The 27,001-nt window shown below is 41.0% G+C and overlaps 1 protein-coding gene across 1 annotated transcript in view; it reads right to left on the bottom strand.

Annotated features, from left to right (window-relative positions):
• The window catches only part of LOC126419930 (uncharacterized), a 477,157-nt gene that overhangs the window by 15,361 nt on the left and 434,795 nt on the right, over positions 1 to 27,001 (bottom strand). Inside the window, exons 2-3 of the mRNA XM_050087219.1 lie at positions 16,679 to 16,828; positions 12,616 to 12,743 (exon numbers count right to left, since the gene is read on the bottom strand). Of these exons, the coding sequence (XP_049943176.1) occupies positions 12,616 to 12,743; positions 16,679 to 16,828 (278 nt within the window). The remainder of the gene's footprint in view (positions 1 to 12,615; positions 12,744 to 16,678; positions 16,829 to 27,001) is intronic.

Consider the following 27,001-nt stretch of genomic DNA (forward strand, 5'->3'; position numbering starts at 1 on the left):
AGTGCATAGGCATCCAAGAGAGATGACATTATAAATGTTATTTTTAAATATTTGTATTTATAATTGTTGTACAAAGCACATAGGCGTCCAAGAGAGATGACATTATAAATGTTTTTTTAAATATTTATATATTAAATATTTATAATGTCATCTCTCTTGGACACCTAGGGGCTACTTACGACAATTTTGTAAGGCCTGCGTGTTATAGGCAACTATTAATATCACCATTGCTTGGCGTGATGTTGTAACCTGTATGTGTCCTAAGATGCGATGATGGCAGCTTTAGTTTCGCCGAAACCGGTAATCGTGGAATAAAAAGAATTCCAGCGATCTTGGCTACCAGTTTATTGTTTTACAAGCGCCTAGATCGCTCCCACATGAGCACAATGTGCTCCCTATGTCATCATTTTTGTTGACTCTATGCAAAAAAATTAAATAAATAAATAAAATAGTAATCTATCCCTTTCCTTATAATGTTTATAATAAAGTTCCATGTACTTTTCTAGATTATTAACCTAAAACATTTTTCATAAACCAAACAATAGTAGTCTTAGAGTTTGTGCCAAATAGTAGAATCTAACTAACAGAATTACAAAGCATTATGTAACTTCATAATTCACATCGGGTTCTTACATCTGTATTTATACCGGGTGAAAATTAATAAAACTGATAAACAGCAGGGGCGGATTCCTGAGTGAAAATGGAAGCAAAAAAGGTCCTATGAACATGAGTCCAGAAATGCGTTGTCACCAAATGACAGTCCTTCTGATCCCACTTTGTGTGTTCCTTGTGTATCGTCGGCCACTGTGGCCGAGCAGTTCTAGGTGCTTCAGTCTGGAACCACGTGACTGCTGTGGTCGCAGGTTCAAATCCTGCCTCGGGCATGGATGTGTGTGATGTCCTTATGTTAGTTAGCTTTAAGTAGTTCTAAGTTCTAGGGGACTGATGACCTCAGATGTTAAGTCCCATAGTGCTCAGAGCCATTTAAACCATTTGAACCTTGTGAATGTAGACTGTGTGATTGGTACAGCATACTGTAAGCAGCAAAATGGTCTGGTATTCATGTCAGGAACAAGCAGAGGTGATGTCTGTGTTTGGCCAGTCAGATGGAAATGATCAAGAGGCAGCAGAGCTATGCCAAAGTAAGTACCCTGAGAGACACCAATGACATCACACAACATTTCAAGCCCTTTTGGGCTTTTGTGTTATCCTGTGCCCTTTCAGACAGATGAACATGCAGGGAGGCGGCAGACAGTGTGTACACGAGATTTAGAGCTTGTACTAGGTTGGTTGGTTGTTTTGGGGAAGGAGACCAGACAGCGTGGTCTTCAGTTTCATCGGATTAGGGAAGGATGGGAAGGACGTCGGCCATGCCCTTTCAGAGGAACCATCCCGGCATTTGCCTGAGGTGGTTTAGGGAAATCACGGAAAACCTAAATCAGGATGGCCGGACGCGGGATTGAACCGTCGTCCTCCCGAATGCGAGTCCAGTGTCTAACCACGCTTGTACTAGGGTTTGTCTCACTATCTAGTAGAACCCAGTTCTTCAAATCTGGTGTGTGTGCACCGTCTGCTGCCTCCCTGCAAGTTCATCTGTCAGAAGGGACCCATGACCACACAAACACCCAAAAACGTTTTGAAATGTTGTGTGATGTGTTTGGTGCGTGTGAGGGTACATGTTTTGGTACAGCCACGCTGCCTCTCGATCATTTCCATCTGCTTAGATTAGATTAGATTTACTTTCATTCCAATTGATCCATAGTGAGGAGGTCCTCCAGGATGTAGAATATGTCAGAAAAACAACACTACATGACAAATATTTACAACTAAAACAAATAAGCTAATGTACCATTCCACAGGTCCCAAGTGGAATGATCGTCATTTTTTAATGAACACTATATGAAAGAGTCATTTTACAAATACTAATGCACTGAATCTAAAATAAAAAAGTTTTTTATTTGTTTATAAGGTAATAAATGTAATACGACTACTATAATACTTATGTACAATGAACACATTGCTGCACTGAAATGGTGCAAAAGTTAGAGTGTACTTACCCACACACACACACACCCACACACACACACACACACACACACACACACACACAATGAACATATTACTGCACTGAACTTGTGCAGAATTTATAATATCACACAGAGATTAGATAGATTAGATTAGATTAGTACTTGTTCCATAGATCATGAATATGAAACTTCGTAATGATGTGGAACGCGTCAGATTAATAAAAGGTGTCTATACAAGATATTACATTACACAAAATATTACATGACACTTAACTTTTTTTGTGGGGGTTGGGAAATTACCCACTTACTATATCCAAAAATTCACACAAATCAGTTAGTTCTACTGAGAAATTCATCAATGGAGTAGAAGGGGTTGGCCACCAATAAATCCTTTAGGCTTCAAACTGAATTTCTTTGGTTGTTAAGCTTTTTATGGCTGCTGGCAAGTTATTGAAAATGTGTGTTCCTGAATAATACACACCTTTTTGTACAAGACTAAGTGACTTTAAATCCTTGTGTAGATTATTCTTATTTCTAGTATTGATTCCATGAACTGAGCTGTTGGTTTGAAAAAGTGATATATTTTCAATGACAAATATCATTAAGGAATAAATATATTGGGAAGCAGTAGTTAGTATCCCTAGTTACCTAAACAGGCTTCTGCAGGATGTTCTTGAGTTCACACCACATATAACTCTTACTGCACGTTCTTGTGCCCGGAAAACTTTAGCTTGGCTTGATGAATTACCCCAAAAAATAATCCCATATGACATGGAATGAAAGTAAGCATAGTATGCCAACTTTTTCATTTTTATGTCCCCAATATCTGACACAATTCACATTGCAAATAGAGATTTGTTAAGACACTTCAGCAGTTCTGTGGTGTGCTCCTCCCAGTTGAATTTATTATCAAGCTGTAATCCCAAGAATTTAACACTGTCCTCTTCTTCTATCTGCTTGTTATCGTATGTTAGGCATATACTCGTGGGACACCCATTACAAGTTCTGAATTGCATGTAGTGTGTTTTTTTCAAAGTCTAGTGACAAAGAATTGGCCAGGAACCAGTGATTAATGTCCACAAATAGTTTATTAGCTGATCTTTCTAAGACTACGATTGATTTGCTATTTATTGCAATGTTTGTATCATTCCCCCCCCATGAACCATGGACCTTGCCGTTGGTGGGGAGGCTTGCATGCCTCAGCGATACAGATAGCCGTACCGTAGGTGCAACCACAACGGAGGGGTTTCTGTTGAGAGGCCAGACAAACGTGTGGTTCCTGAAGAGGGGCAGCAGCCTTTTCAGTAGTTGCAAGGGCAACAGTCTGGATGATTGACTGATCTGTCCTTGTAACAATAACCAAAACGGCCTTGCTGTGCTGGTACTGCGAACGGCTGAAAGCAAGGGGAAACTACAGCCGTAATTTTTCCCGAGGGCATGCAGCTTTACTGTATGATTACATGATGATGGCGTCCTCTTGGGTAAAATATTCCGGAGGTAAAATAGTCCCCCATTCGGATCTCCGGGCGGGGACTACTCAAGAGGATGTCGTTATCAGGAGAAAGAAAACTGGCGTTCTACGGATCGGAGCGTGGAATGTCAGATCCCTTAATCGGGCAGGTAGGTTAGAAAATTTAAAAAGGGAAATGGATAGGTTGAAGTTAGATATAGTGGGAATTAGTGAAGTTCGGTGGCAGGAGGAACAAGACTTCTGGTCAGGTGACTACAGGGTTATAAACACAAAATCAAATAGGGGTAATGCAGGAGTAGGTTTAATAATGAACAGGAAAATAGGAATGCGGGTAAGCTACTACAAACAGCATAGTGAACGCATTATTGTGGCCAAGATAGATACGAAGCCCACACCTACTACAGTAGTACAAGTTTATATGCCAACTAGCTCTGCAGATGACGAAGAAATTGAAGAAATGTATGATGAAATAAAAGAAATTATTCAGATTGTGAAGGGAGATGAAAATTTAATAGTCATGGGTGACTGGAATTCGAGTGTAGGAAAAGGGAGAGAAGGAAACATAGTAGGTGAATATGGATTGGGGGACAGAAATGAAAGAGGAAGCCGCCTGGTAGAATTTTGCACAGAGCACAACATAATCATAACTAACACTTGGTTTAAGAATCATGAAAGAAGGTTGTATACATGGAAGAACCCTGGAGATACTAAAAGGTATCAGATAGATTATATAATGGTAAGACAGAGATTTAGGAACCAGGTTTTAAATTGTAAGACATTTCCAGGGGCAGATGTGGACTCTGACCACAATCTATTGGTTATGACCTGTAGATTAAAACTGAAGAAACTGCAAAAAGGTGGGAATTTAAGGAGATGGGACCTGGATAAACTAAAAGAACCAGAGGTTGTACAGAGATTCAGGGAGAGCATAAGGGAGCAATTGACAGGAATGGGGGAAATAAATACAGTAGAAGAAGAATGGGTAGCTTTGAGGGATGAAGTAGTGAAGGCAGCAGAGGATCAAGTAGGTAAAAAGACGAGGGCTAGTAGAAATCCTTGGGTAACAGAAGAAATAATGAATTTCATTGATGAAAGGAGAAAATATAAAAATGCAGTAAGTGAAACAGGCAAAAAGGAATACAAACGTCTCAAAAATGAGATCGACAGGAAGTGCAAAATGGCTAAGCAGGGATGGCTAGAGGACAAATGTAAGGATGTAGAGGCCTATCTCACTAGGGGTAAGATAGATACCGCCTACAGGAAAATTAAAGAGACCTTTGGAGATAAGAGAACGTCTTGTATGAATATCAAGAGCTCAGATGGAAACCCAGTTCTAAGCAAAGAAGGGAAAGCAGAAAGGTGGAAGGAGTATATAGAGGGTCTATACAAGGGCAATGTACTTGAGGACAATATTATGGAAATGGAAGAGGATGTAGATGAAGATGAAATGGGAGATATGATACTGCGTGAAGAGTTTGACAGAGCACTGAAAGACCTGAGTCGAAACAAGGCCACCGGAGTAGACAATATTCCATTGGAACTACTGACGGCCGTGGGAGAGCCAGTCCTGACAAAACTCTACCATCTGGTGAGCAAGATGTATGAAACAGGCGAAATACCCTCAGACTTCAAGAAGAATATAATAATTCCAATCCCAAAGAAAGCAGGTGTTGACAGATGTGAAAATTACCGAACTATCAGCTTAATAAGTCACAGCTGCAAAATACTAACACGAATTCTTTACAGACGAATGGAAAAACTAGTAGAAGCCAACCTCGGGGAAGATCAGTTTGGATTCCGTAGAAACACTGGAACACGTGAAGCAATACTGACCTTACGTCTTATCTTAGAAGAAAGATTAAGGAAAGGCAAACCTACGTTTCTAGCATTTGTAGACTTAGAGAAAGCTTTTGACAATGTTGACTGGAATACTCTCTTTCAAATTCTAAAGGTGGCAGGGGTAAAATACAGGGAGCGAAAGGCTATTTACAATTTGTACAGAAACCAGATGGCAGTTATAAGAGTCGAGGGACATGAAAGGGAAGCAGTGGTTGGGAAGGGAGTAAGACAGGGTTGTAGCCTCTCCCCGATGTTGTTCAATCTGTATATTGAGCAAGCAGTAAAGGAAACAAAAGAAAAATTCGGGGTAGGTATTAAAATTCATGGAGAAGAAATAAAAACTTTGAGGTTCGCCGATGACATTGTAATTATGTCAGAGACAGCAAAGGACTTGGAAGAGCAGTTGAATGGAATGGACAGTGTCTTGAAAGAAGGATATAAGATGAACATCAACAAAAGCAAAACAAGGGTAATGGAATGTAGTCTAATTAAGTCGGGTGATGCTGAGGGAATTAGATTAGGAAATGAGGCACTTAAAGTAGTAAAGGAGTTTTGCTATTTGGGGAGCAAAATAACTGATGATGGTCGAAGTAGAGAGGATATAAAATGTAGGCTGGCAATGGCAAGGAAAGCGTTTCTGAAGAAGAGAAATTTGTTAACATCCAGTATTGATTTAAGTGTCAGGAAGTCAATTCTGAAAGTATTCGTATGGAGTGTAGCCATGTATGGAAGTGAAACATGGACGATAAATAGTTTGGACAAGAAGAGAATAGAAGCTTTCGAAATGTGGTGCTACAGAAGAATGCTGAAGATTAGATGGGTAGATCACATAACTAATGAGGAAGTATTGAATAGGATTGGGGAGAAGAGAAGTTTGTGGCACAACTTGACCAGAAGAAGGGATCGGTTGGTAGGACATGTTCTGAGGCATCAAGGGATCACCAATTTAGTATTGGAGGGCAGCGTGGAGGGTAAAAATCATAGAGGGAGACCAAGAGATGAATACACTAAGCAGATTCAGAAGGATGTAGGTTGCAGTAGGTACTGGGAGATGAAAAAGCTTGCACAGGATAGAGTAGCATGGAGAGCTGCATCAAACCAGTCTCAGGACTGAAGACCACAACAACAACAATTGTATCATTGGCAAACAAAACCAACTTGGCATCTGGTAATGTTACTGATGAAAGGTCATTGATATACACAAGAAAAAAGTAGGGGCCCCAAAATGGAACCTTGTGGGACCCCACATGTAATTAATTCCCAGTTGGATGATGCCTGATAGCTTGATACATGTCTCTTTCCTAATAACACCCTTTTTTTCCTGCCAGAGATATAAGATTTGAACCATTTTGCAACATTTCCTGTTACACTATAATATTCTAATTTACTTAAAAGGATATTGTGATTTGCACAGTTAAATGCCTTTGACAGATCACAAAATATACCAGTCGCCTGCAATTTTTTGTCTAATGAATTAAGCACATTTTCACTGTAAGTGTAGATAGCCTTCTCAATATCAGAACCGTTTAGAAATCCAAACTGTGACTTTGACAGTATGTTATTTGAGATAAGATGGTTATAAAGCCGATTGTACATTACTTTTTCTAAAATTTTTGACAATGCTGGCAACAGTGAAATTGGACAGAAATTTGATGCTATTTCTTTATCTCCCTTCTTAAACAGTGGCTTAACTTAAGCATATTTCAACCATTCAGGAAATATTCCACTGATAAACGACTGGTTACACAGATAGCTTAATATGTTACCTAGCTCAAAATCACATTCTTCAATTAACTTTGTTTATATTTCATCATATCCACTAGATGTTTTTGAATTTTAAAGATTTTATGATGGACATTATTTCTGCTGGGGTAGTGAGGGCCAAATTCATATTATGGAAGTTACTTGAAATTTCTGGTCTGAGGTATTCCATAGCAGCATCTACCAAACCTGACAACCCCATCTTCTCAGTTACAGTTATAAAATGTTTCTTAAAAAGTTCTGCAACACTATACACATCTGTCACCGATGTATCATTTACTCTTAATGCTATTTGTTCCTCTTCATGTCTGGATCCACCAGTGTCCTCCATCACTTTATCACATATTGTCTTTATTTTGTTATCTGATATCACTATCTTTTCCTTATAATACATTTGCTTTGATGTCCATATTACAGTCTTTAATATTTTGCAGTATTTCTTGTAATGTGCTATAGCATCAACATTGGAACTGTTTTGGATTGACAGATACAGTTTTCTTTTTGTTTCACAAGATACCCCTATTCCTTGAGTAATTCATGGCTTCTTTGTAGACTTTGCTCTAACCTTGGTAAGTTTTGGGGGAAAACAGTGTTCGAATAATGTAAACACTTTATTAGCAAAAGTGTTAAATTTTTCATTCATGCCATGAGCACTGTAAACATCAGTCCAGTGAATGTATCTGAGGAGTGTCCTAAAATAATCAATTTTTGGCTTATTGATTACCCTCTTGAGCTCAGATGTAACAGATTTTATATCCTGTTCAGTATTAACATTTAACAGAAGGAACTGCATGTCATGGTCTGAGAGCCATTGGCTGTTGGTTTTGTAATATAATTTTGTTCATTGGGCTTTTCTATAAAGATATTATTGATGGCTATTTGTGAGCAATTGGCTATCCTAGTGGGAATTAAGTTGAATGATAGTGTTACTAACTCAAATAAGTTCGTATTGGGAGAGTCTTTAAGGAAATCTACATTGAAATCACCAGCAACCACTGTTTCTTTGTTTTTGGTTGTTAAATGGGCCAGTACAGCTTCAGGGTGGTTTACGAACAGATTAAAGTTACCTGCAGGTGCTCGATATACACTTAATATTATGAAGGATTTTTTTGTGAAATTCTACTTCTGTTGCACATGCTTCCATATGCTATTCTAGGTAAAATTTATGAATGTCTATGTTCTTAAATTTATGACAGTTCCTGATGAATGTGGCAACTCCTCCTTTCTCCATTTTTTATCTACAAAAGTGAGATGCTAACCTAAGCCCTGTACACTTAAAAGTTCTATACCAGTGGTCACATGATGTTCAGCAAGGCAGATTATGTCAGCTGGGTTTGAAGACTGAAATTCATCTATGCAGATAGTTAATTCATTAATTTTATTTCTCAGTCCTCGATTATTTTGATGCAATAAAGATAGCTGACATTTCACATTGACTGAGTTGAAATTGGTTAGAGTTAAAATATCTGCTGACTGTTGAAAATTCTTAACCAATAGCTGTTTATGCTGCTATAATTATGTTTTTTGGTTTCTTTCTCAAACTGAAGGTTTGTCTCAGTTCTAACCTCTCTTAAAATTTGGTTTCTTTCTGTCCTCCCTACCCTAAAAAAGGGTCTTTTCTGAACCCTTTAACCACCGGTATTTTACCACTCATGACAGTGCCTCCCCCCTTTAACTTTCCTGCTATTTTCCCAGTCAATTTACCCTTCCGCTTCCTGTTGAGGTGAAGGCCATGCCTTGTATAATCCCACCTATTGAGAGAATCAACAGGAACCATACTTATGTGTGACCCTGCACCCGACATAAGCAGCCATTCCATCTCCAAATTAACTCTCTTGACAGAAGAGTTCAAATGAGGTGGGTCATGGCGCCCAGGAACAGATACAAACTGAACACTAGTATGTTTCGATGCTGATGCAATCTTTGCCAGGTCACACTCTATACTGTACCCAGAATCTCTGTCAATACTGTTACCTGTCCCACCCACTATAACCACGGTGTCTTCCTTAGTGAAATCATTGCAAAGCGATCCTAAATCCTCTGTCACCTGCTCCAGACCAGCACTAGGTTTAAAAAAATTAGTGACCTGGTATTCTGATCCTAGTTCATCCTGCAAAAGTTGGCCAACACCTCTTCCATGGGAACTACCTAACAACAACACTTTCTTTCTCTTTACTTTTCCATTTGCTGCTGAAAGTTTGTTGTGCCCTGTCTACACCTGCAACTGCTTGAGGCTCACCAGCTTCTAACTGAAGCAACAGGTCAAATCTATTTTCCACATTCACCACAAAGCCATACACAAACAATATCTTGGCTTGTTCCCTACCAGACCATTCTGCATTTACAGTACACTGTGTCAATCAGTCAGCTTGCAACACACAATGAACACATGGTACATCATCAGGGAAACTTTCATTCATCAGCACTATCCACCATGGCAATGATGCATTTCCAGCTACATGTTCGTAGGACCTTTTTTTCTTCCATTTCCAGTCAGGAATCCATCCCAGCAGTTCATCAGTGTATAGCCACCCCTACCTGAAAGTCAGCAGTCCACGTCCATATATCGTTAACATATCTATATGTGATCATTTTGCTTAATTAACATCAGTGTGTCACCTCGTGGGGGATTCTGCATAGTACTATCTTTATGTTCACATTTCTGTGCCAGACAAAGTGAGATGCTGAATTTCAGTGTAATACAAGAAACTGCCAAGAGTATGAAACATTATGACTGGCTTTTGTGTTTAAAGAGTCTCAGGTGAGCCAGTGGATATCCAACAAGAACGAGTTAATGATCTGCAGACTATGTTTACTGGGCAGCATTACATATGCTGGTAACAATACTGTGAATTCATTCATGTGCACTGATACAATCCTTAACCTGTCATCATTTTTTTCTGCCACTGTGAACGTTTACCAAATCTGTGACATCACTTAGTAGTTGGGTGATTATTCTCCGTTAAGGTATTACAAAGGCATGACATGCACTTCCTTTTACCTGTGTATACCGTGAATTGTGAAACTGGAACAAGTCAACTATAATGTAGTGCAAATATATTGAGATTAACCAACTTTAAAACTCATTTCATGTCCAGGTTACATCATTTGGTTCTCTCATACCTGACATCAGTTCTCAGTATGTCATTTCAGTTTGACGAGACATAGGACTTCAAGATTCTTCAAAACCAAATGCAACATAATACCAGGTAAATGGAATGTTTAAAGTGGGAGTCATTAAAATCATAATTATGTGAAATGAGAAGGAACAGACATTTAGCCTAGACTGTGAAGGGCAGAAGAGGAGATGAAAATTAAGTGAATGATCAATTGGTTATATATTCATCTATCTTCACAGATGCTTGTACATATTTATAACATTTATTATAACAATGAAAGAGGCTTTGTCTTTGTCATTTTGATGCAACTGGGAAAACTAATTTGCTATTGGAGAGAATTCAGTTGTCTGGCTTCATAGTTACATCTGTGCATGAAATTATGAAGATATTTCAAGGCAGCATGTCATGGACAATAAGATATATGGTAATATTCCCTTTGTGTGTATTTGTGTTTTGAATCCTGAATTGATGTACTACTTTCTACACTGTCTGCATGTCTTTAGTTAAGCTTTTCTCGCTTGTTTATGAAAGAGATGAGTTAAAACTATCCTAGTGCTATGACCTCAAGACCAAATGATCTGCAAATGTTGATCATATTTTTCAGTAGTGTTATTGTTCACAACAACTTAATACCTGTGTGTAGAACAGTAAATAAAGTGTTCTGTCATGAAGTGTTTAATCACTAAAGTGCGTGTCATTTATGACGGCGGCCGAGTTTAGGTTTGTTCTGCACAACTGACGTCACAAAACACAGTCAGCCAATGAACAGAGAACGACGTTGCCAGAGCTCGACTGCAGTACAGAGAACGGACACTCTGCCTGCAGTTTTAGAAATGTGCAGTCATAAATAAAGTAACTGAACGAAAGCAATGTCTTGATAGCCAAATTTCTTTAATAGAAAGTTTGGAAAAAGCATTCTTTATACCAGTTGCTTCATATTCTATTAATTAATTAAACCAAACAAGCAATAAGCCTGCTAATTCAGGCGATAGCAAGGAAAGGTGTTTGTATCATTCTCAGTAACCACTTTTTCACAATAAAGAACAGTGGTAATTGTTTATTTCCTATTGTACTTCGACGAAACGTGAGTAATTCATAGTCATACCAACAGTGTTTGTCGGTATTTTGCGTCCCAGTTTAAAGTCCTCCAGGAAATATTTTGAACAATGAGCTGCGTTAGCGTAATTGTTAAAGTGCTTAGCTGGTAAGCGAAAGGTTCCGAGTTGAAACCTTGTTATGTGCTTAATATTTTCTTTATTTAAAAACAATATCGAAGTGTCTTACTTCATGAATTTTATTTGTTTGAGTGTATTTTTTTGAAGTTTCTAGTGGCAACTGAAATCAACCATACGGAAAGTAGACGCTATCGACTTTAACCTCTGCAAACTCTTCAAAATTTCGTGCAGTGGTTTACTACATTTAATGCTGCACAATAACTGCGTTGAACATCGAAACAAAATTAAGTCATTTATGAGGGGAAGGTATCAGTCAAGAAGATGTGTAAAAATCAAATTTTTGGCCCAAATAGTTTTTGTGAAATCAAATGATAAAGTGTGTCAAAGCAGTCGAAACACCATGTGTCTGCACAGGCGAGCAGTGCAATGATGACAAAATCACACACAGCGCGGAATGCGGGGAGCACGTCTCTGTAGCAGCGAAAGGGTTAATGCGGGGGTGGCTTTACTTCATAAACTGCACGCTCCCCCCTAAACGTAAATTTGCTTGGTGCGTGCAACTGGCAACGCAGCAATCTCCCGTGTCTGGGCGGGCATACGCGAACTGCCAAGATAAAAGAATTGAACTATAGCTTGCTTGGATCCACCATATTCCTCAGACTCCTTCACCTCTCATGTTTTTCCCTTGTTGCAGTGCAACAAGCCCCTCCCCCAACTGTTTAGCAGCAAGTAATCACCAGTTTCTTAGCAAAAACCTAATTTCAATAATACCCGATCCACCTTATTCATAATAACTTAATGTTACTAGAAATGAAAACGTTTCTGGACAGTTAAAGATTCAGTTTGATAGAGGAGATACAGTAGGGCGACAGAGAAAATAAAAACAGTGTTGGTAGAAGACTTCCTTGGGCTGATGGAGTGAGAAATGTATCAAATGTTGACTAACTAAACAGTTTAAACTCTTAAGTATTTGACTGTAAATTTGTTTATTGCTTTTGTCCTGTGACTTTTGTAGTACATTGTGCATGTATCCAAACTTTGGAATCATTGTGTGTTATGTCCATAAATATAATGATTTTCTCTCTTGATGTGCAATGTGAACTTTGATTTGTGAATGTTTCTTTTCCTATGTAACTGCATTTTTATCTGCAACTGTGCTCACTTGACTTCTTAATATTTTTGACTGCACATTCTTATGATTTATGAATTATTCTTTTACTCACTGTAATGGAACACAGTGTCCCATTAAACATGCTCCTGTTCCACAGCAGGGTAGCCTCATTCCCCAGTAACTGCAACGTCTTCCGGTTGTCACACATTCAGTTGCGATCTGTGGCTCTTCTATGTCAGCCTAACAACAGATAAAAACTTCCATGATTCAGGTATATTAAATTATACAGGTTAAAGCCTCAAAAATAATTAAATGTGGGTACAACAGTAATAATAATAATAATAATAATAATAATAATAATAATCAGTATTAGTAGCCAAAACAATGTGTGAGAATTTAGGGCAGCAATGTTTATTAACATCTACATCTACATTTATACTGCGCAAGCCACCCAACGGTGTGTGGCGCAGAGCACTTTAGGTGCCACTGTCATTACCTCCCTTTCCTGTTCCAGACACGTATGGTTCACAGGAAGAATGATTGCCGGAAAGCCACTGTGCGCGCTCGAATTTCTCTCTAATTTTACATTCATGATCTCCTCGGGAGGTATAAGCAGGGGGAAGCAATATATTCGATGCCTCATCCAGAAACGCACCCTCTCGAAACCTGGACAGCAAGCTACACCGCTATGTAGAGTGCCTCTCTTGCAGAGTCTTCCACTTGAGTTTGCTAAACATCTCCGTAATGCTATCACGCTTACCAAATACCCTTGTGACGAAACGCGCCGCTCTTCTTTGGATCTTCTCTATCTCCTCTGTCAACCCAACCTGGTACGGATCCCACACTGATGAGCAATACTCAAGTATAGGTCGAACAAGTGTTTTGTAAGCCACCTCCTTTGTTGACGGACTACATTTTCTAAGGACTCTCTCAATGAATCTCAACATGGCACCCGCCTTATCAACAATTAATTTTAAATGATCACTCCACTTCAAATCATTCCGTACGCTTACTCCCAGATATTTTACAGAAGTAACTGCTACCAGTGTTTGTTCTGCTATCATATAATCATACAATAAAGGATCCTTCTTTTTATGTATTCGCAATACATTACATTTGTCTATGTTAAGGGTCAGTTGCCACTCCCTGCACCAAGTGCCTATCCGCTGCAGATCTTCCTGCATTTCTCTGCAATTTTCTAATGCTGCAACTTCTCTGTATACTACAGCATCATCCACGAAAAGCCGCATGGAACTTCCGACACTATCTGCTAGGTCATTTATATTGCGAAAAGCAATGGTCCCATAACACTCCCCTGTGGCATGCCAGAGATTACTTTAACATCTGTAGACGTCTCTCCATTAAGAACAACATGCTGTGTTCTGTTTGCTAAAAACTCTTCAATCCAGCCACACAGCTGGTTTGATATTCCTTAGGCCCTTTCTTTGTTTGTCAGGCGACAGTGCGGAACTGTATCGAACGCCTTCCAGAAGTCAAGGAAAATGGTATCTACCTGGGAGCCTGTATCTAATATTTTCTGGGTCTCATGAACAAATAAAGCAAGTTGGGTCTCACACGATCGCTGTTTCTGGAATCCATGTTGTTTCCTACAGAGTAGATTCTGGGTATCCAGAAATGACATGATACGCGAGCAAAAAACATGTTCTAAAATTCTACAATAGATCAATGTCAGAGATATAGGCCTTTAGTTTTGTGTGTCTGCTCGACGACCCTTCTTGAAAACTGGAACTACCTGTGCTCTTTACCAATCATTTGGAACCTTCTGTTCCTCTAGAGACTTGCGGTACATGGCTGTTAGAAGGGGGGCATATTCTTTCGCATACTCTGTGTAGAATTGAATTGGTATTCCGTCAGGTCCAGTGGACTTTCCTCTCTTGAGTGATTTCAGTTGCTTTTCTGTTCCTTGGACACTTATTTCGATGTCTAAGGAATATCAGACCAGCTGTGTGGCTGGATTGAAGAGTTTTTAGCAAACAGAACACAGCATGTTGCTCTTAATGGAGAGACGTCTAAAGATGTTAAAGTAACCTCTGGGATGCCACAGGGGAGTGTTATGGGACCATTGCTTTTCACTATATATATATATATATATAGTGTCTGAAGTTCCATGCGGCTTTTTTCGTTTGTGCGAGGATTTAGAGAAGGAACTGCAGTGCAGTCTTCCTCTGTTAAACAGCTTTGGAAAAAGGTGTGTAGTATTTCAGCTTTATGCGTGTCATCTTCAGTTTCAATGCCATTATCATCCCAGAGTGTCTGGATATGCTGTTTTGATCCACTTACTGATTTAATGTAAGACCAGAACTTCCTAGGATTTTCTGTCGAGTTGGTACATAGAATTTTACTTTTGAATTCACTGAACACTTCACGCATAGCCCTCCTTACGCTAACTTTGACATCGTTTAGCTTCTGTTTATCTGAGAGGTTTTGGCTGTGTTGAAATTTGCAGTGAAGCTCTCTTTGCTTTTGCGGTAGTTTCCTAACTTTGTTGTTGAACCATGGTGGGTTTTTCCCATCCTTCACAGTTTTACTCAGCACGTATCTGTCTAAAATGCATTTTAAGATTGCCTTGAACTTTTTCCATAAACACTCAACATTGTCAGTTACGGAACAGAAATTTTCGTTTTGATGTGTTTGGTAGTCTGAAATCTGCCTCCTATTACTCTTGCTAACAGATAAACCTTCCTCCCTTTTTTTATATTTCTATTTACTTCCGTATTCAAGGATCTGCAACGGCCTTATGATCACTGATTCCCTGTTCTGTACTTACAGAGTCGAAAAGTTCGGGTCTGTTAGTTATCAGTAGGTCCAAGATGCTATCTCCACAAGTTGGATCTCTGTTTAATTGCTCGAGGTAATTTTCGGATAGTGCACTCACTATAATGTCACTCGATGCTCGGTCACTACCACTCGTCCTAAACATCTGAGTGTCCCAGTCTATATCTGGTAAATTGAAATCTCCACCTAAGGGTATAACATGCTGAGGAAATTTATGTGAAATGTATTCCACATTTTCTCTTAGTTGTTCTGCCACTAATGCTGCTGTGTCGGGAGGTTGGTAAAATGACCCAATTATTAATGTAGCTCGGTTGTTGAGTATAACCTCCACCCATAATAATTCACAGGAACTATCCACTTCTATTTCACTACAGGATAAACTACTACTAACAGCGACAAACTCGCCACCACTGGTGGCATGAAATCTGTCCTTTCTAAACACCGTCTGTGCCTTTGTAAAAATTTCGGCATATCTCTGGCTTCAGCCAGCTTTCCATACCTATAAAGATTTCAGCTTCGGTGCTTTCTATCAGCGCTTGAAGTTCCGGTACTTTACCAACGCAGCTTCGATAGTTTACAATTACAATAACGATTGCTGCTTGGTCCCCACATGTCCTGCCTTTGCCCCGCACCCTTTGATGCTGTTGCCCTTTCTGTACTTGCCCGAGGCCATCTAACCTAAAGAACCGCCCAGTCCACGCCACACAGCCCCTGCTACCCGTATAGCTGCCTGTTGTGTGTAGTCGACTCCTGACCTATCCAGTGGAACCTGAAACCCCGCCACTCTATGGCGCAAGTTGAGGAATCTGTCTCACTATCATAGACAATAAGTTTCTGAATAAACTGGAACAACACCAAAGCAGCTGATGAAACAGTTCACTTCACCTGACTTGATAAAGCAATTATCACCTAAGCTCAACATACTACCCTCTCCAAACCACCTGTAATGAGAAGATGGCAGGAGTTAACTTTCAAATGTAGGCTAAAAGTTTCAGCAGGCTCCTTATGGCCACGACACTCACTTGCCGAAATAACTGAAAATATAGCTAGACTGAATGTATCTCAATCATGCCATAATAGTTGCAGGAGATTTTAACTACCCCCCCCCCCCCCCCTCCTCAACAGCTAACAGGTCTCCTTCTTCTGTGTCTGTTGTTTTAGTAATCACTACTCAGAACATAATTAAGTTACAATCCAGAATATTACTGATTCGTTACATTGTATCAAAAAAAATTTAGCTTGAATATGGCCACACATACACAACTTCTCCTCATTTGTTGTTATGTTACAGGTCTAGTTTTATTATTGTTTGGAAAAACAGTTCTGTAATATAAGTAATCAACTCTACAGGTAAACTTGCATCCTTCTACAGTACTCACCCTTTTAATCATGCTGGCTGTTCGGAAGTACCTGTTGAACCACAGTGGACTCCACTTGTAGATTGGCCTGTCATCATTGTAAGATGAGACAGTGCCTGACAGCACAAGCAGCAGCACGGTGGAGATGAGAATGCTAAGAGATGGCTTCATCTGAGAACAAAATGTGAACTTAATCATTATTAATATTAACAATAAGAAAATGATTTAAATTAATGATTTTTACAACTCATAGCTGGAAAATTGAGAATTTTAAAAACAAATTTGCAAGCCATTGTGACAGAAGTGTTTACAACTTGGTGCCCATTGTCGCGAAAAAATGTGTACTTTCAAAAGAAATATATTTGTAAAATATTAAATCTTTAATCATATGTCCATTGGAAGAAAGTTTTTATTCAGTAGCAGACAGAAACATGGTGTAAAGGAAGCAACAGCCTTTCACCATTTGCATTGCAAATAATTGCCAATTATGGGCATAGCATTCTATTTCCTAATATAATTTAGTGTCCTTTCTGTGAACATCATTTTCAGGCAATAGAAGCTGGAATGGCGCTTAACATGTTATTCACTCAATAGCTCACTGATTCAATTCATTCCTAGCTCCCTTTACTGGGGAGAATTTCCGGCAATGTGCAGTGAGCAACAGTATCTTTTAACAAGGAGCAATAGCTGTCATAAATCACTTCCTGAGTGGTATTAAAAATTAACTATTGTTTTAAGGAACCAAGGATGTTAATGTTTATTGGAACAAAATGCAACATTTAACATAAAGTCTACACACCAGCTGTATTTTGATTACTCTGATATCTGGGGCCCAGTCTTACAAGGAAATTGAAAGAACACATCTAAGCCAGAATACATTAATTACTGGCTAAAGTATAGTATAATTGTCTGGGGAAATGTACACCGAGCTGGAACAGTTTTCGGGAAACAAAAGGCAAGGCAGTTATAAGAATCAAGCAAGCCACAGGAAACTATGTAAACATTAATTCAGAGATCTAAAAATCATACCCCTCCTCTACATTTATATAACAGAGGAATTTATGGATGTTAAAAGAAAACATATTGAGGAAAATTTTTTACTTAAAATTGTCCATGTTTACAGTAACAGGTCAAACAGTGACATACATATTAATCATTGGACAATGACATTGCCCTAAAGATGAGTAAATCATGCAGGAACAGCACTGTTTGACAGATTACCCAGACATAAAATCTTTCTCTGAACCACATATCTTTTAAAAAATCTGTGACTTCCTATGTACTGCAAAAACTGCTTTTATTCATTGCTGTGTATGAAAAAATGTAATTCATCCTTTCAATTGTAGAAATAAGCTGTAAATGTACAGTGTGCACTCACACTTGTAAATATTTATGGTATTCATCCAGTTTGTTGTAAAACCAACAGGTAAACAGATTTTTTGTCCTGTGTCTTGCCTTCAGTATATGTAATGAAAAAGAGAGTTATATGAATAAATAAATAAATAAATAAAAGAAGCCCTTCTTATTATTGGTTGTTAAAGATTGAGACTGGAATGTTCAGCAAGGTGTAAATTTCTTCTTACAACATATCTTCAACAATAAGCTGACAATTTGAAAGTGGGGAGAACTGTATTGTCATTATGGGGTACATGTGATATTGTCTTACATTTCTGTCATGTATGTCTTAATAAGTAACTCATTCAGTTATACCAGTGCTCTAATTCTCTCCTGCCAACTGTTGCAATGTTAGGTTTCCAGCTTCCACACACTAAGAACAATGTAGATAAGGCTTTCACTATTGGTGTCTATTGAAGTTTTACTGTGTAGCACAGAACTGTGGAATGTACCATGGAATTGTGCTCTCTTGAGATATCTATACTTTATGACACAATGCATTTCACTATTTAAAGTGGGTGGTAATAATTTATAACCAATTTCATGACAATTTGCACATGCCAGTTCCTGGTAAAGGGGGCAATTGCTAGTTTTGTTCACCTGTACTTCTTGTGATGGTAGAACTCTGGAACAGTTGCTACCTTATTCCTCCCATTTAGTGAAAGTAAGAATAGTGGCACCCTGTTCACTTGATCAGTTTCTCTATGTATATATGTACCGTAACAGTCCAAAAATTGTATTGCAGTTTTTTAAATTCATAGACTTATTATTCATAAACAGTGGTTTCCCCTGCTATGTCAGTGGAGCTGATAAGAATCAGCTGAAACAGGTAATTTTGGTTTCTTGTAACATGTAGATTATTTTCTCAGATGATGACTACAAAATCAAAATATGTAGCATTTTCTGATGTCTAAATTAGTGAAATAAAATTCTGTTAGATGTTGCCTTCAGGTGTTAAATGGAATTAGAATAATAAGTTTAAATTTTTTTCAGTATATTGCTGGTTAGGGACTCCATAGTTCATCAGTGCTGTGGACCCTGTGTGGTGATAACCTGCATTGAGGGGGTAGCGGCAGGTTGCCCTTAGTCCTTGCAATAGACAGTGATAATGCAGCAACTGTCAGGAATATACTGCTGATTGAGGGTTTTCCTTAGCGAATAGAGAGAGAGTAAATGATTAATGGAAAATCTCATATAAAGATGTGAAACAAATACCAACAAAGAGATAGAGGGGCTGGCCAGTACTTACCTCAGCTCAGCCTCGGCTGTACTGAGCTGAGGTAAGTACTGGCCAGCCCCTCTATCTCTTTGTTGGTATTTGTTTCACATATTCAGAATAGAGAGAGTCAAATACTTTGACAAATTGAGCATATTTTTACCAGATTTTTTTTGCATGATCATTCTTGTTTTCTACTTAATGTCAATTGTCATAAAAATGACGTAGCGCTTTGTTCAACAATAACTTTACACATATACCACAGAATATACCTGCAAAATTATATTATTGTACTACTCATAGTTGAGGAGATGTGACACCATAAACATTAAGCTGCATGAAAACAAAACTGCAGGGCAAAATTTTCTAGAGATGTGCATTAAATATGCGAAATTATGTGACGTGCATATGCAGACAAAGTTGTGGGTAAAGAGCTCCTTCAAGATCATTGGGGTGTTTTCAGCCAAACTTGGTAGACATACACTCGTGGAAAATGAAAAAAGAACACCATGAATTCGTCAACCCAGCAGAGGGAAATTTTATTGACACACTCTAGGGGATGTATATAACACACGTTCACAAAGACAGAGCCATACCCACATGAGTGAAAGTCAACAGAGCGTGTGCAATGTCAGCGCTAGTACTGTGTATACCCTCCTTTTGCAGCAATGCTGGCTGCAATTCTCCCATGAAGACGATTGTAGAGGTGCCAAATGTAGTCTTGAGGAATGGCCTGCCATGCAATGTCCACCTGGTGCCTCAGCTGGGCCAGATTCTGTGGCCGGTGAAGATCACACTGGATGGCACGCGAGACATGTGGACATGCATTGTGCTGTTGGAAAAGCATATCACCCTGTTGGTGCATGAATGGTAGCAAGACCAGTTGAATAATGGTTTCAATGTGCCATTCACTGTTCAATGTTCCATCTATTATCACCAGTGGAGAATGGCCAGTGTAGGATATGGCACCCCACACCATGATTCTGGGTGTTGGTCCTGTGTGCCTGTGTCATACACACTCCAGATTTTGGCGCTGCCATGCATGACACGTGTTCGACCATCATTGGCACTGAGGCAGAAGTGACTCTCATCACTGAAGACGACACGTCTCCATTCGCCCTTCCATAAACGCCTGTTGTGACACCACTGGAGGCTGGCTGAGCGATGTTGGGGCACGAACAGAAGATGCCCTAACGACACATGGGATCGTAGCCCTGCTTCACAGAGATGGTTGCGAATGGTTCTCGATTATGCCTCCGGAGCAACAGTGTCCCTAATTTGTTGTGAAGTGATGGTGCGGTCCTTAGGGCAGTTCATAAGATGCGATGGTCTTGGTGTGCATCTGTGCATTGCTGTTGTCTGGACCCAGGTTGACAGGCACGTGCACCTTCTGCTGACTACTTGACTGGCGACAACATCGATGCACTGTGGAGACCTCTCGCCTGACATGTTGCACAGTTTTGCAGTATGTCCATCCAGCTTCCCGCAGGCCCACTATACACCCTTGCTCAAACTCCATCAGTTGCACAAACGGTTCACATGCACACTGCTGTGGCATTCTGACAATGTTGAAGACACACAAGGAGCTCCGTATACCGTGGCAACCTGGCTGCCACCGGCTCTGGTGGTGAACCACAGCTGAGCAGGTTGCAACATTCCACAGCTGATAACACAGTTCCTGGTACGTCCGCAGTGTGGCACATTTTATCGTCGCATGCACTGACCTCTCATAGTGTCCCGTGCAATTATGACAGATCTTATTCACTTGTGCCAATGTGTTCTTTTTCATTTTCCTGGAGTGTATTGCAGGAAAGAAATAGTCTGGGGGTAAGAAACAGCCACCTTCTATTGGGATGGGGTTGATAACATTGAGAGAGCAGGGTGGAGGAGAGATGGACAGGCAGGGAGGGCTATGGGGAATGGATAGAGAAAGAGGAGATGAGGAGGTCGACAGAGAAAGGGAAGAGGAGATGGTCAAAGAAAGTGAAGAAGAGCAAATGAACAGTGACATGGGGTAAGAAGGAGATAGATGGGGCAGGAGCAGATGGACATAGGGCGGAGGAGCCATAGATGGACAGAGGGAGGTGTAGCAAGGGATGGGCAGAGAGTTGAGGTTGGAGAAGGTGAACAGTAGAGGGGTTGGGGGAGGAGAGACAGATAGAACAGGAACAAATACTTACCTGATCAGCGCCGGTACTCAGCTAATACAGTTAATAATAATCAAATGTGGTAGCTAATTTTAGTGTTGACTAATGATTTCAGAGCCGGCCGCGGTTGTCTAGCAGTTCTAGGCACTCAGTCAGGAACCACGCGACTGCTACGGTCCGAGGTTCGAATCCTGCTTCGAGCATGGATGTGTATGATGTCCTTAGGTTAGTTAGGTTTAAGTAGTTCTAAGTTCTAGGGGACTTATGACCACAGATGTTGAGTCCCATAGTGCTCAGAGCCATTTGAACCATTTTAATGATTTCAGGATTGGTCAGATAATGGTTAACACATTATAGTATATAGCATCTGTTAGTGCTACAAATTGCGAAACTAGCTTTTTTTATGATTCCTTCACATATTGCATGAAACTGAAAAAATATGTTCAAAAAGAAAGCACACTGAGTAGAAAACTAGTCACCCTCAAGAGATACCACGCTAGTACCATGTAACACAACCCCTGTCCTTGCACATATTATATGGAAATAAAAAATATGTTTAAAAAGAAAGTAAACCGGATAAAGAACTGGTCACCCACAGGAGACATCACACTAATACCATGTAACGCCACCTACGTCTTTGATAATGGCGTCAATCGACGAGAAAAAGATTCCTCCAAGTTTCTTCAGGCGCGCCACATCCATCTGAAACCACTCATTAACGATTAGATCATCCAGATATTTTTGCCTCCAACTGGCTTGAGGCGGCCTTGTGTACGACTTCTTGCGAAAACAGATACAGTATCGTCTTTGGACAATTTAAACATGTGTCGAGTCTGTACACACACAGGTTTATCAACAAAAAATGTGCCACAAGTCTCCGTGTGCATTGCAGCTCCAACGTGAGGTACCATAAATGTCCTACATGCGATTACATCTCGAGGAGGAAAATTCTCCAACTCCTAGCTAACGAACGTAGAGCAGAATCACCATGGAGAGATGGAGTCATGCTTGACCAGGTACAATTTGAACACCAGTCAAACTGAGCACCACGAAATGCACTTTGCCCAAGCAGAACATAATAATTTTCTACTATCATCCTTCACATTAAAACAGTCTTATAAATTGTAGGATGCCATCTGTATATACGATCTTTACAACGTGGAAACATGGTGACGAATACATACACTGCACAACAGAATTAAAGGATCACTTTTTCGAAACTCCGTAATTCCCACCTGCTGCGACGCTTAATTTTGAAATGTGCCTGAAAGGTGCGTACGTCCTTCCTCTGTAATGGTGCAAAAAGCGTGACACCAAGCGACGTTACCCTCGTGCTCGACGTCGCTACATACCGAAACGTGTCGATACATGAAAAATGGAGGCCATAACTCTGCAGTTCATGTGGCGTGTAACAAAGGTTGACACATTGGTACCAAATTTCACCACAATTTTGCCCATTGGCACCGTGAACTTGTCATCCAATCTGGAGGTGTCACACCCCCTTTCATCCATATTCCTCCCTTCCTTTTGAGGCCTCTGCGATGGAGGTCAGAGCCACGGCGTCAGCGTTGAAATCACGGGGTTTCCTTACAGGTGGCCGAGGAAAACATTCCAGACACACCGCAGCTCAGAATCAGCACGAAAAGGCCGCAAAGGGTGGCCTAAAGGGCGACAATGAAACTACCCTATTCCCCGGGGCGTTGATTCCCACACACATTAAGCGGTCGAAAACGACAGTTCGCAGTGCGATAGGCAACAAGAAGACGTTCTTCACGACCTTTGACATTGGTGACCCCCTGATGCACTTCAAACCTTTCTTAAGGTCATAGTGGGACTGTATCCCCATTGAAAGTGATAGCACCTGCAGCGAGACTGCAATTTTGGGCTACTAGAGACCGTTCAAACCACACGACCAAATCTGAATGTGATCTGAAGCAGCTAAGGGTGCGTATGCTTTTTCAGCACTCCTATTTTGTGTCCTCATGTGGCATGTTCATGGGGGGGGGGGGGGGGATGCAACACTGACAAACGCAAAACCTGCCCAGGTTTACTAGAATTTTAAAAATGCATCTGTATGGAAGAACCTCTGATAATGTCCTAGGCGCTTGCAGACTGGAAACCCTATTGACCGTCTACGATCCAGGGTGACCTACTATCAGGCACAAGAGCAGCATTGTAGTGGCGACAGAGCAGCAGTATAGCATATGGGATTGGTTCCCAAGTATGTGAGTGGCTCGAAGACTTCTTAAGTAATAGAACCCAGTACGTTGTCCTCGATGGTGAGTGTTCATCGGAGGTGAGGGTATCATCTGGAGTGCCCCAGGAAAGTGTGGTAGGTCCGCTGTTGTTTTCTATCTACATAAATGATCTTTTGGATAGGGTGGATAGCAATGTGCGGCTGTTTGCTGATGATGCTGTGGTGTACGGGAAGGTGTCGTCGTTGAGTCACTGTAGGAGGATACAAGATGACTTGGACAGGATGTGTGATTGGTGTAAAGAATGGCAGCTAACTCTAAATATAGATAAATGTAAATTAATGCAGATGAATAGGAAAAAGAATCCTGTAATGTTTGAATACTCCATTAGTAGTGTAGCGTAGTGTAGCGCTTGACACAGTCACGTCGATTAAATATTTGGGCGTAACATTGTAGAGTGGTATGGAGTGGGGCAAGCATGTAATGGCAGTTGTGGGGAAGGCGGATAGTCGTCTTCGGTTCATTGGTAGAATTTTGGGAAGATGTGATTCATCTGTAAAGGATACCGCTTATAAAACACTAATACGACCTATTCTTGAGTAGTGCTCGAGCGTTTGGGATCCCTATCAGATCGGATTGAGGGAGGACATAGAAGCAATTCAGAGGCGGGCTGCTAGATTTGTTACTGGTAGGTTTGATCACCACGCGAGTGTTACGGAAATGCTTCAGGAACTCGGGTGGGAGTCTCTAGAGGAAAGGAGCCATACTTTTCGTGAATCGCTACTGAGGAAATTTAGAGAACCGGCATTTGAGGCTGACTGCAGTACAATTTTATGGCCGCCAACTTACATTTCGCGGAAAGACCACAAAGATAAGATAAGAGAGATTAGGGCTCGTACAGAGGCATATAGGCAGTCATTTTTCCCTCGTTCTGTTTGGGAGTGGAACAGGGAGAGTAGATGCTAGTTGTGGTACGAGGTACCCTCCGCCACGCACCGTATGGTGGATTGCGGAGTATGTATGTAGATGTAGATGTAGATGTAGATGCCTGCAGGCGCCTGGTACTCCCGTCATGGGTTCTGTCTGGACAAGGACGATTTAAAAATTGTCAATAAATGTTGGCAGGTGGCACCAAGGGTTTTCCCAAACTGGGGAGTCTCTGAGCGACCATCTGGCGTTTTATTCACGCGTATGTCAATGTCACACCCCTGGTGATAACGCCACAAGAGGACACAAAACAGGAGCACTGAAAAAAGCCCAAGCACCCTTAGCTGCTTTGTGTCACGTTCAAATTTCGTCGAATGGGTTTGGAAGGCGCTAGTGGTTAGAAGCTATACAGGAGAGCAAAAATTGCGGTCGCGCTGTGAGTGTGATCACTGTGAACGGTTGTTTTTGACCGCGAAATGTGTGGGAATCAACGCCCCAGGGAAAGGGGTGGATGGTTTCATTGATGATCTTTATGCCGCCACTGCGACCTTTCCGTGGCGATTCTGAGCCGCACTGTGTCTAGACTGTTTTCCTCGGCCCATTCATAAGAAAACCCGCATGTTTCAACGCTCGTGTCTCAGAGGCGTCAAAACAAGGGAGTAAATGTAAGAGGAGGTGTGACGACTTTTCGGTTGTGTGACCCGTGCACGGTGGCATAGGGCTGTAGAGGACAAGGGATTATTTTTAAGTAATATTTTGGGAAATTGTGATTTAGTGTGTTTCAGTGCACGATGCGCCAGCCTCATGGCAGACGGCGGACAAAGGCTGGCCAGTGCGTTATGCAGGTGACACAGTTTTGCAACGAGCGTCGGTATGTGTGTACGTGCGTGGCAGCCACCAACAGCCAGAACGCAGCATTAGCAGAATTATGCAGGCGCGGGCTGCATGTGGTGCTGTTGCGTTAGCCAACTCATCGAGAACATCCTAATCAACACGGTGCCGCGTAACCGGCGGATTCAGCAGTGGTCTGCACTATTTAAGGGCATCAGAGGTGAGTGTCGGTCGGCATCGGTTTGGCCAATTGGGCGTTAGGTCGCTGTTACGTCGTCATCATCAGTGACGCTGTCCCCGAGGACCGGCCAGCAGAGGGCGTTGCCCGCTGCTGCACTGGCGACTCCCGGCGTCGTCACGAGCCGCAGCGTCTGTAGGAGGCGAGCTAGGCCGGGCCTCGTGCTGCTAACCTCCTACCGCCTGCGCAGCTGCTGACCGAGCACGGCGTCACGTTCCCCGGGCTGTGTGCATCAGCACGTCTCCACCACGACATGAGCGGTGGGGCTGAGCTACCGGAAAGTGTATTGGAAGAACCAACAATAAAGAGGAAGATTGCTAAAACCAGCCACCTTCTTTTACCCAGCCAAAGATTGCTAAAACCAGCCACCTTCTTTTACCCAGCCACACCCTACAACGCCGACCACATCACACGCTCCGGTCATCCTATTACAGGGCTTAATTATGGTGAAATTTGGCGCCAACGTGGCAACTTTAACCTACCTTGTACTTCTGAGCTGCGGCCTTTCTTTCCCACAGGTATCGTCGAGCTGGAGGGGCGACGTCACAGGGTACCACACTTTTGCACACTTACAGAGGATGGTTGGAGCACCTTGGAGCCAAATTTCGAACTCAAGCGTCGCAATGGGGCGGGAATTATAGGGTTTCGAAAATGTGGTCCTTTAATTCTGTTACGCAGTGCATATCAAGTTGATCTTCTCTTCCACGGATCAGTGTGGGTATTTTCTTCTTATAAGATGTCGCAAGTTTGTTGTGCCGCCTCCCGTTTGTAATCTTTTGAAGCAATTGTAGCACAGTACTTCATTGCTACCGGACTTCGTGAAATACTTCCAGACTAAGGATGGCGCCACTCTTCAATACAACCTACGCTCGGCGACGACAGCAAGAAATCACCGTATGGAGCATGTGGGAGCAAGTCTCGCGCGCTGCACGTGCATGAGCATCGTCTAATAAGTTATGCCACACGACAACAGACACGTTATTGTCTCAGAAATGCTGTACAGGTTCTTATGTCAAGTGGTTGCTGCCCGATGGTAACTGATAACATTGCTATTGGAATAACAGTGATTACTTTTCCCATTTTATATAATAACCCAATGTTTCAAAACAACAGAAATTTCGTGAACAGACAGTATACGTTTTTTAAGAAAAGTTTTATTTAAGAAACACATATTTATGCACTACTACTATCGAAAATTGATATACCTGCTTCTTTACCCAGTTACTGTATTAGTAAAAAAACGGAAATAACCTGTTATAGCTGAGATCAAACGAATACCGAAAAATACCAATTATTGGGACTGAAATACACTGAAGAGTTGAAGAAACTGGTACGCCTGCATAATATCGTGTAGGGCCCCTGCGAGCATGCAGAAGTGCCGCAACACGACGTGGC

The sequence above is a fragment of the Schistocerca serialis genome, chromosome 9 (genome assembly GCF_023864345.2).
Source record: "Schistocerca serialis cubense isolate TAMUIC-IGC-003099 chromosome 9, iqSchSeri2.2, whole genome shotgun sequence".
Classification (NCBI taxonomy): domain Eukaryota; kingdom Metazoa; phylum Arthropoda; class Insecta; order Orthoptera; family Acrididae; genus Schistocerca; species Schistocerca serialis.